The sequence below is a fragment of the Panthera onca genome, chromosome B4 (genome assembly GCF_046562875.1).
Source record: "Panthera onca isolate mPanOnc1 chromosome B4, mPanOnc1 haplotype 2, whole genome shotgun sequence".
Taxonomy (NCBI): Eukaryota; Metazoa; Chordata; class Mammalia; order Carnivora; family Felidae; genus Panthera; species Panthera onca.
Window position 1 is genome coordinate 110008911 of NC_138345.1, and position 11962 is coordinate 110020872.

The window sequence follows — 11962 nt, forward strand, 5'->3', positions numbered from 1 at the left end:
AGAGAACTTAATATATTTTACCATGTAAGGATTATCATTTGTATTATACTTGAGTAAAATTGTGTATTAAACTCTGCTTCATCCGCTGGCCCAGAAACCTAATCATAATTTTTAACATTGTTCTTATGGGGAAAATGCATTCAGAATTTCATTAGTTTTTGAGATAAAAATCTGTTCATAAGTTGGGAAGCTGTCTTTGTTCAGTTTTATCCAGTAGTTGTTGAAATTAGCTAAGTTTAGTGGGGTTGCATATATAAATAAAATCTGTCATGTGTTAATCTATGAAGAATTATTCAACAATCTGCATTGAAAAATAACATCTTGGACAGATGCTCTTTCCAGAAGTTGCTTTAATTGAGAATATTAGTCATTCATTTGATTTCATTCCTATGCTTATACTGAAAGGACATAATGGTATCATAATAAAAGTATTCTCATATTACTGCCTAAATTTATTTGCACATATGTGCTTAAACAAAATGACTTTTTAAAGCTCTAACAGATAATAGATCCGTATTAGAAGGATTTGTAAAATGGTTTTCAAACTGTGATCTTCTGTTCCACATGTGTTCCTCAAAGGTACCTGCAGGTGGCACTAGTGCCCTCCTACCCTGACTACTAGTCAGCTTTTTTAAAAACTCTTTTTGTTGTTTTGGGGAGTTTTTTCTTTCGTTTTAATGAATGGCCATTTTATAAGAATACATTGTAGAATACTAAATTAATATAAGAAGGGGCAAAATTTTCATTCTGCTCTTTATAAACGAGACTTCTAACATAGATTTGAATACTGGAATTTCCCCATCACTCCCATATTTATTTTCCTTCTTCAAATGCTATTACTTGGTCCCCTGAAAACTTAATCTCCCATTCTTGTCGCTGCCAATTTTATGATGTAGTCTGGTCTGCCTTCTTTCAAGATACAATTAAAGAATATATTTTCTCTGTTCCCCTTTCTTGGATACCTCCCCGCATCTTACCCTTTAAAGTCAGGTATGCTGTTTCTTTCTTTAATTATACTTGAAAACCTAACAAACCAAATTTGCTAAACTAATGAGTTCAGGTTTGAGGACATTTTCAGATATTTTTGGTAGAAAACTTTAAAAGCCTGGGTTAAAAGGAAAAAGGAAAGCTGTGAATACGTGGAAAAAGTTGAAACTTACAAAAAATAGTATCTACACATTGACATGGTAATGTTGTAAGTAAAGCTTGTGTTTGATTTTTCCACAGAGGAGAATTGCTTTTAAAAATGAATAAACCTCTTAAGGCAAAAGAAGCATATCTTAAAGCACTAGAGCTGGACAGAAATAATGCAGATCTTTGGTACAACTTGGCGATTGTTCATATTGAACTTAAAGAACCAAATGAAGCCCTAAAAAATTTTAATCGTGCTTTAGAATTAAATCCAAAGCATAAGCTAGCATTATTCAATTCTGCTATATTAATGCAAGAATCAGGTATGTTTTCTTAAAATAGTTCTATATTTAAACACATTATAGTTTGAAGTATAATGAAATCTGAACTTAAATTACATTATGAGTAGCAGACGTTTTATGAATAGTTTATATCAAAACTGCAGATAAATATAAGAATATTTAAAATACTTAAAGTTTTCAAGTAATATGCCTTAACACAATTATTAGTTCTTTGGGTATGTGTTAAGACTTAATATTCAAGCAGTCTATTAAGCAGTGCCTTTTTAATCTATTTTGTCAATTTTATTCACAGAAATATATAATTTCTTACTCCTAAATATACCATCCAAATAATCAGAACTTGCAAAAATTCTTATATAATTATTTCTAGGGAGACGAGCATTATATTTCTATTTATTTTAGAAAAAAACCAGAACAATGTATTTTACCTTGATTTGTAAGAGCAAGTACTTTTGGTATCATTTTATATCTAGTTTTATTTTGTGATGTATTATTGTAATTTACAATTTTTTGTAATTTAACAAAACTAAATCATTTGTGACAGTAAATTAGGATCTTTGATACATGGGTATTTTAGTACTACAACAAAAGGCAGTATTTATAATTTATAATCTTAATTTTTAATTTGGAAAAAATTTGTACATTTAGATTTTTGTAGTTAAATCTTACTTTTTAAAAACTTTTACAAAAAATGAAAGAATCATAAAATCATAGTATTTGAGTTAAAGAGGGTATTTGAATTTACTTTTGCCATTGTTCTATTTAGTATATTAGAGTAAGGACCAAATAGATCTAATAACTACCCCAAATGTCATATGGCTAGTTTAGTAAAACTAGTTCAAGATAAGAACTTAAGCTGACTGATTTATTTTACAATGTTTTTTATTCATCTTACTGTCAAATAAAAGTATAGAGGGAGATATTTATGCCTGGTATTCAAAACATAAATTTAGAGAAAAGCTAATGTTTTTGTAAAGTTAGCTAACCTTGGCAATCATGAAAAATGCCCAGTATTCAACACAAGATTGCACCCTAAGATTTGTAGTTGTGGAACTTGAAGTTTTTCTATTTATTTGCAATAGAAATTATCTCAAATATTTGCATCCTAATTTATATTTAAATTTATAAGCTTTAGATTTAATGGTATATTTTTACCTTTGAAAATCTTTAAAAAATTGAAGTAATTAAAAATCTGATTTTGTAAGACTGAAACATTCTGTTTATCCAGTAGTAGTTACTATTTGCTGAGCTGTTTTACATATATCCCATGTAATGCCTAGAAAATTCAGCAGGCTAACCCAGAGAAGTTATTTGTTTAATGTATAAAGTCATAGTGTTAATAGAGTCAAGATTAGAATACATGTCATTTTTGGCAAATCCCAGGCCTCTTCCCCCTAATTGCGTTTTCTTCCTCTGCTACTACCAGTTAGATTGTTAACTAAGGAGATATGTCATCCCTTCTGATTTTTGAGGCACTCTTTCTGCTTTAAAGGAAAAGAAGTGGGCTATCATTTCAGTGTTTCAAACACAACTGTCTTTCCTGGGAAAACTTTGGGTTTTTTTCATTCCACTTTTTGATGTAGGTACAGAAATTAGTTGTTTTGATGCTGTCTTTTTGTAATCTTAACTAGATAAATACTGAAAGTGTCTTTTGTTCCTCAGGCTTATTAATTCATTTGTTAACAATATGTATTTTTTCTTTAAAAAAATTATTCTTAGGTGAGGTTAAACTTAGACCTGAAGCTAGAAAACGCCTTCTTAGCTACATAAATGAAGAGCCACAAGATGCTAATGGTTATTTCAATTTGGGAATGCTTGCCATGGATGACAAAAAGGACAGTGAAGCAGAGATGTGGATGAAGAAAGCCATAAAATTACAAGCCGATTTTAGAAGTGCTTTGTTTAATCTGGCTCTCCTGTATTCTCAGACTGCAAAGGAATTAATGGCTTTGCCAATTTTGGAAGAGTTACTCAGATACTATCCTGACCATATCAAGGGTCTCATTTTAAAGGGAGACATTCTGATGAATCAAAAGAAAGATATACTTGGAGCAAAAAAATGTTTTGAAAAAATTTTGGAGATGGATCCAAACAATGTGCAAGGAAAACACAATCTTTGTGTTGTTTATTTTGAAGAGAAGGACTTACTAAAAGCTGAAAGATGCCTGGTTGAAACATTGGCATTAGCACCACATGAAGAATATATTCAACGCCATTTGAATATAGTCAGGGATAAAATATCCTCATCTAGTTTTGCAGAACAGCCAGTATCCCCAGCTGGTAAGACTTCAGGTGTAGAAGGAGACAAAATTCCAACTGAAAATGTAAAAGAAGTAAGAGGTGAACCCAGACCTACACAGATCATAAAACCAAGTGATAATAAAAGTCAGTCTAAGTCCAACAAACTATTGGGAAAAAGTGCAGACAAAGAGACCCCCCATAAAACAACAAAAGAAATCAAAGAAATTGAGAAAAAAAGAGTTGCTGCTTTAAAAAGACTAGAAGAGATTGAACGTATTTTAAATGGTGAATAGCATTATTTATCATGTGACAATGTCTTCAAAGAACTTCAGTCTATCTTATGTGATTGTTTATACTGGGAGCTTTGAAAAAACAACAAGTGTACATGTGACAGTCTATCATGAGCTGCCTCTACATAGGATCAAAATACGATTTTCATTAAATACCTGTGTTACCCCAGGGTATGTATTGTATAAGATATGACAGTAGTTCTGAGTTTTGGCAAATATAGCAGAAATACTAAATTACAGTTGGCAAATTTGTATCTTTTATGTAGAAGAATCTACCTGCAGAGTAATCTTGACTACTCTCAAAAATAATCTAAAGCCTGAATGATAAACCCTTGGGGGCAGATTCAACATATGCTAGTTTATTCTATGAATTTGCATTTATTAGTTGACTTCATTACCTTCTGTTACCTTTGGAATCTGACTATGGATTGAAAACACTTAATGAACACATTCTTTTTTCTTTGGTAACTTCTGTTTAACAAAGGAACTTGGCACCACAAAAGAATACTGGCTTCTTTTAGGTTATGTTCTTTGGTTGATTTTTAGAAGGACTGCCAGGTAAAACTTTTTAAAATAAGTCCTATGACATGTTAGTTTAAGAATGTATTTTTCATAATTGTGTGCTTGTCCTTAACTTTACTCTGAAATGCAATTTTTAATCAGGTAAAGTTTTAAATACGCACACACATTTCTAATGGTGCTCATATATACTGTATTTTTATTTTTTTACATACTGAGAGTTTCACAGCATGAACCCCACATAAATCATAGCTGTCTTTGATTTTTTACTCCCCAAACTGTTCGGGTTTATTAGAGTCTAGTCAGATTGAAAAAGTTCCAATAATTATAACTTCATTTAAACTTTTGAGTTAAAACATAGTAAGATTCTCTTTCATCTTAGTGTTCTCTCTCTAGTGTTATTTGAATTTTAATTGTTCCAAAAACATAATCATTCTTAGATACTTTAAACAACTAAATTGAGTTCTTTATTTAACTGAAGGCAAAACAATGTGACAAAGTTTTATTTTTAAACACTAAGTTCTTGATATCTTCCTATGGTGTATATTTTTATTAAATATTTATTTTGACTACTGAGCTTTCATAAAAAATTTAAAGCTGTTTTAATTCCATCAACTATGGAAAACAAATTGCTGTTGCATTTTCCTATAAATGCATATATTACAGTTTAAACAAAATTTCATCGTCTTTGGCATACTTTCCAGCTATAAAAGGTAGTTAGCCTCATATAGGATTAATAGTTAATTTTAGCAAATTTAAACCTGAAAACTGTTAGGTTGAAGAGTAGATATAAATCAAATTTATTAATTTATATCTGATTTTTTGAGTTAAAATACATTTCAAATGAGTTTTACAGTATCGAGTAAAGTTGGTTTTAATTTAAAATGTTAAAGCTCAAGCTATCATCCTGAGATAGTAACTGATTTCTAATTATGTAGAATTTAAAAAACTGTATTTCTGTTCCTCTGAGATAACTAAATTGTTTCAAAAATCATTACTGTAAGTTTTTATAAAGAAATATTTTCTAAATAGGTCACAAGAAACATAGTCTACATTAAAGACCCACTCTTACTAGCTTCCCTGAGGTTGTGTCATAGATTATTTTTTAGGCAATTTAAATCAAGCACTGACACCAATCATAGTTCATTTTTTGATTTAGGAGATTCTATTCAGGATTTAAAGCAATACCCAGTTTCAGTTTTTAAATTATGGATTTGTGACTCCAGGTATAAGATGGAGAATACCTCATATACTATGACTTGAAAAACAAAATCTATGTTAATCTTATGTTCTCTCCACGTATCTTGAGAAAAAGTTTCTGAGTTTGATCTCTTCTGTTATAGTATCAAACAAAGATAATTCAGAAAAGTAAAGAGAATCTTTCATGACAGCAGATTATAATAAGAGCTTTGAGTAATATTTTAATAAAATTGTATAACTATTGAAAAGATAAAAAATATATTGTTATCCAATGATTTTTATAGAAAAAAAGAATTTCCTCCTTATTTGCACTTAGAACAATGCCTATCATGTAGGAAGTGCTCATGTATTTGAGTTTTAAATAATTTATTTAAGTCAAATCCACCCTGAGTAATTAATGATTTTTCCAAATTAATGTTTCAACCCTCACTTCATATTAGAATCATTTGGAGGGCTCTTAAATATGAATCCCACCCCACAACAATTTAATCTGAATTTCTTAGGGGGCCATGCTTCTATTTTTCTTAAAGTTCTCAGGTTCTAATTTGTAGTCAGGGTTAATGACCACTGCTCAAAATTAGTTCAGGAAATTCTAAATTAGTTCAAGAAAATCCTCTTTATCTCTTCTGTGTTAACTTTTTAATTTAGTAACATAACCCGGTTAAGTTTTGATGTTTTAATAATTATGTTCTTCTGATAACTAGTATTTATTTCATCTTAAGTACCGTCAAGCTTGCTTATGTGTAAGGTGATTATTCTCTTTAAACTCATAGTAGAAATTTTATTGAAGCTGTTCAAGTGAAAAAAGGTAATAGATTTTTTCCCACCTCTTTGGAACTGCCTTTATAGGGATATGGATGGTTAGGGGCATTTTAGTCCAGGTCACTAACCTATGGTTCATAGTTGTAGGCATCTGTATGTTTGGAAAAGAAAGCTTATCATAGGTCTGTGTGCTGGTAAAGCGATGTAGTTTTAGTTCTCACTGTTTTACAAAAGAATATATTCCCCCAGGAGTTCTAGGAAAGCTTTGACAATCCCGAAGGGGCAGTTAGGTTACTTTTTCACTGCTTCTCAGAAGAAAGAATTGCATTTTTCTCCTATTGCTCCTATGGTATTTCCTTGTTAACATTCAGAATTGGGAGGTTTATCTTGTAACTATACCAGTAAGTGATTTCATGAAGCTCATGACTTGGAGGATAAAACAAATATGTTTGCAATTTTGTGTTTACGTTTATGTAAATATTTAGTATGTGAATTACACAATTCTAATAAAACCTCATGCGTTTTCATTGCATCTAATTTGAGCTCTCAACTTCATGTTGCAGAATACTTCTTTGAAGATGCTTTAATGAGAACTATTATGAAAATATATAGATTTGTATGTCAGTTTCTACTTCAGAAATCCATATATTTGTCATATTTATTTTTTTAAAAACTTCCTAATTGTTTGCATGACTAAATGATATTTAAAATGAACCCCCCAAAATATCTGGTACCTTTGTCCAAAATTTTGTCTCTTGGAAGCTATCAGCCATCCATGTTAAGGGTTTATAAGAAAATAGTTTAATATTATATGCATTTTATATTATAGTGGTGTCTGTGTGTACCATATTTCTAAATATTCAGTATAAAATGCTTTTTAAAACCTTCACCTGAATTGCCTTTTAGTGTTCAAATGAGAAGTACAGTAGTGTATCAACAGATTTCTGCCCCACAAAGACAGAAGAGCTGGTGGGTAGTTTTTATTAGCAGTGATATGAGAAAGATGTGTTAAATTGCTTCAAGAACAGTGATACATTTTCAACCCTTAGTGACAGAAACTAAAGAAAATGAGACAAATTCAAATATGGATTTTTATACACATAAGTAGAAGTCAGTGTGGTGAAATAATTAGGAGTCTGAGTTATGGATCTGCCTGGATTCAAATCTTGGTACCACCCTTACTAATATAACTTAAAGGAATGTTTAACCTATATGTCCTTGGTTTACATTTATATAGGTTTAATATGTATATATCCTATTGTATAAACTGGCAGGTATTTTTGTAACTATAAATAATGCATGCTCAGCCATGCACATTGTAAATAGTCTTTACCAAACATGTTTGATAAGGACCATAATTAACATCACGTAGTAAATTGTGTTAAAGAAAAGCCATGATTTATTTGATGTAATTGGCTTAATTTTTTTTCACGTAGTATCAACATGAATCTGTTTACAGCTGTAACCAACCAGTAGTACTGATCTATCCATCCAGTGTTGTCTTTATTTTATTTGATTGTGGCTTGATAATATTTTATTAGATTGGGAAAACTAAAGAAACAATGGTTTTAGTTTTGCTAAAGACTGGCCTTATTAATGAACAGCTTTCCTAACAAGTGATTATTGACTTTTAGCGGGTGTTAACATCTGTTTCATAACATGGCAGTATGTTTATATGTCAGAAGTTTTATGACATTTCTAAGTTGATTTGTTGAAATAAATTCAGCAAGTGGAAAAATCTATATATTTATATTAAAAATATTAATATATTTAAATTGTTTAGGATAGTTCGTGGTATAGTAAATGATAGATGTTAATCATTAATGTAATCATAAGGCTTAGGTATGTAGTAAATAATAGATGTTAATCATTAATGTAATCACAGGCTTAGGCTTGCATTTGATACATATGATTTGCTTTATGTGTTAGCAGAGATAATGTTAATGATGGTTGTGTAGCAAACAGATTATTAGATATTTAATGCTGGTTCCTTAGCTAGCTAAGGAACTTGTTCTTTGCTGTTCACTGCTTTTAGGAAGGTAGCATAAGATAAAATCTTTCCTAAAAGTCTCTGAAGACTTAATCTCAGGCAAATTCATGTTCTTTGGAACCCACTTTATTCAAAGTAACATTTCTGTGACTCTGCCAATGGATAGCATAATTCCCGTCAAGTCGTGTTTTTATTGTATAGGAACCTGATGCCTTCAGTTTTTACCTTAAGCAAAATACTTCTCACCAAACCATTCTAGTTTTCCCTTTCTTAAAGACTTTAGTGGTTAAACTCCATTGTCCTTATTCCTTCCTTCCCCCATGGATTTAGTTTCTGATATTAGGAAAGTCATCTGATTAATCCATGTTAAACTACAAATGATAGGTCTTGTTAGTCATCTTAACAGTAAATCAAATGAACTTCTTTCTTTATAAAGTTGCAGGCAATACAGTGGGAGTTATTTGAGGGATATGGAGTTTCTCCACCATTCCGCCTATCTAAGCAAGGAATTGCGAAAGACCACAGAAAATCTTTGTAACTGCAAGAAGGCCACTTATGACCAGAATCCTGTTTTTGATGGGCACTGGCAGGCCAGGTAACTGCCTTTTGGGAGTGGAATCAGAGTAATCAAACTATCAGCAGAATTGGACTTATGCTCAATAGTGACATCTGTAAAACTAATTCCTGAGTAGTGAATATACAGATCTTACTTGATTTATGATGGGGTTACATACCAATAAACCCGTTGAAGTTGAAAATATTGTAAGTTGAAAATGTTCTTAATACATCTAACTTAGTGAACATCATAGCTTAGCCTATGTTAAATGTTCTCAGAACAATTACATTAGCCTACAATTGGGCAAAATCATTAGACACAAAGCCTGTTTTATAATAAAGTGTTGAATGTCTCATGAAACTATTGAATACTGTACTGAAAGTGAAAAACAATGGTTGTATGGGTATAGAACAGTTGTCAGTGTATTGATTATCTCATGGCTGGCTGATCCTGCCCACCACCATACTAGAGAGTATCATACTGGGTATCACTAGCCCAGGACAGGATCAAAATTCAAACTGAAATACAGTTTCTACTGAATGTATATCTCTTACACCATCATAAAGGCAAAAAATCATAAGTCAAACCATTGTAAATTGGGAACCTTTTGTAGTGTGTACATTTTTAATACATGATCTCTTTATATGACACCGCAATTTCCCTTGGTGATGGATCTGCAGTGTCATTTGCAAGCTTTTTAATTTATTCCTGTACCTTAAGTACCAATGTTCTCTCTTCTACCCTTTTTATTTCCCTGTTTCCTTTGAGCAGTGGTTTCAGCTTTATAGGATTCCAAACCTCCAGCCTAGTTTCTCTAAACTTCAGGACCATGAACCCAGTGATCTATTAAACATCACATCCAGAGGTGTTCATTCCTCCCATCCTCTCTTCCAAACCCCATGCCTATTGGATAAGTTTAAGAAAGAGAAACTAAAAGAAAAAGTATATCCAGTTTAAAGCAGGGAAGGAGGAGGTAGGGGAGAAACCAAAAGAACATGAGAGCTTACTAATGGTTTATTTACTCAAAAACAGTGGCAAAGTTTAAGACATCATTAAACATGATTATGGGGCTTAGGTTAAAAACAAATACTACAAATATACGAACAATTTGTAACTTTTAATCCATCAGAAGAAAACTCACCGTAGCCCAATGGAATTTAGTAATGGGGCCAGGGCAAATGAAAGTGCAGTACAAAAAAAGATGCTAAGATATAAAGGACTAATGTAGCAGTAATTCAAATGAATGTAAAATAAGTTAAACCTAACAAAAAATAAGCTGTTAGAGCTCTCTTTTGTTTTCATTATATTCAACTAAGTTTTATATAATTACATTGAGTTATAGATACAAGGTCCAACAACATGTTGTCCCTGAAAGGCTTTTATATAGAAGCAAAAGTATGAGAAAAAGCCTACCAGTAAATATGAATCAAAGCAAGCCAGGGTAACAATTTTAATACATGACAAAACAAAATTCAAGGCCAGAAGAGAAGATGAATGATGCATACTAGTAAAAGGAACAATGTAACAAGACATGTCCATCATAAACACATACATCAACAATATAATCTAAAAATAACAGCGAGTAATAGTACAGGGAAATAAATCAGAAATTGTAACTAGAGATTTTAAAGAGTAATAGTACAGGGAAATCAGAAATTGTAACTAGAGATTTTAACAAAATCCTCTGAGAAACTAAGGGGTCAAGCAGAGAAAAAAATAACTGGATAAAGATCTAAATAACCTTGACCTATTAAATTTATATAGAATTTCACTTGACACAATGCATTATTTCCTAGCACATAAGGAATCTTTACAAAACCACACTATGTATCAGACCATAAAGGAAACCTCAGTAAATTCCAAGACCGTGCTCTTTAATCATAATGCAAATGTTCACAGTAGCTTTATTCATGGTAACAAAACTGGAGACAGCCCAAATGCTCATCAGATAAATGGATAAACAAAGCGCAATCTATTCAAATGAAACACTCTTCAGCAATTAAAAAAAAAAAAAATTGTATCTCTGAGCAAAAAGAAGCCATATACAAGAGTACATCATATATGATTGCATTTATATGCAATTCCAGAGCGGACTATTTGTAAATTTCTAGTACTAAAGTATGGGTCAGGAGCGAAGGAAGCCAAAGGAATTTTTTAGGGTGATACAAATATTCATGACCCAGCAATTCTACTCTGAGGTGTACTGACAAAAATATACCTACACATGCTCTACAAGATACAAGAATAATCTTAGGATTAACTGTGCAAGCTCCAACCTTGAAATAACCAAAATACTCATGAAAACCAGACAAGATATTTATGATATAGTCATACGATGAAATGCTATGAATATATAATGAATATGCATGAATCACTGCTACATGAAGCAACATGGATGGGTCTCGCAAATATAATACTGGATAAAGCCAAACACAAAAGATACTACTATTACAATTCTATTAATATGAAACTCAAAACTGGCACGATGAATTTGTGCTGTTACAAGTCAGAATAGTGGTTCTGTTAGGAAGGGAAATAGAATGTTTATTGGAAAGGAATGTGAAGTGGGCATTGATGTTCTGGTCTGCTTCTTGGTCTGAGGGATATTTGCACAGATATGTTCAATTTTTGGCAATTCATGATATATGCTTTTTTCCAGATGTATAATAAACCTCAAAAAGAAGTGTAATATTAAAAGATGTGTTAAAAATATGGAAAAATACAATAAAAATTTAGGTGAACCATTTATAAAAGAATTCTACAATCAGTTTAGTAATATCAAATACAGAGAATGACTGGAAGAATGTACCATAGAATATTTTTAAAACAGTTTTGAGATAATTGACATACAGTGAACTGTTCATATCTAAAGTGTACAATTGGTTAAATTTGACACTTATATACACCTGTGAAACCATCACCATAATCATGATAGTGAACATATACACTTCTCAAAGTTTCTCATGCCCTG

At 31.4% G+C, this 11962-nt stretch overlaps 1 protein-coding gene across 3 annotated transcripts in view; it reads left to right on the forward strand.

The window, feature by feature from the left end:
• TMTC3 (transmembrane O-mannosyltransferase targeting cadherins 3) overlaps nt 1–11749 on the forward strand; it is a 62333-nt gene extending 50584 nt beyond the window's left edge. For 2 of the 3 annotated variants that reach the window (XM_078449631.2, XM_078449632.2), the window contains exons 13-14: nt 1228–1454; nt 3153–7334. In XM_078449631.2, the coding sequence (XP_078305757.2) occupies nt 1228–1454; nt 3153–3967 (1042 nt within the window). In that variant the 3' untranslated portion in view covers nt 3968–7334. Of the gene's footprint in view, nt 1–1227; nt 1455–3152; nt 7335–8871 lie in introns of those variants that run through there. The other variant, XR_013556696.2, reaches the window with a different exon arrangement.
• The last annotated feature ends 213 nt before the right edge of the window (nt 11750–11962 follow it).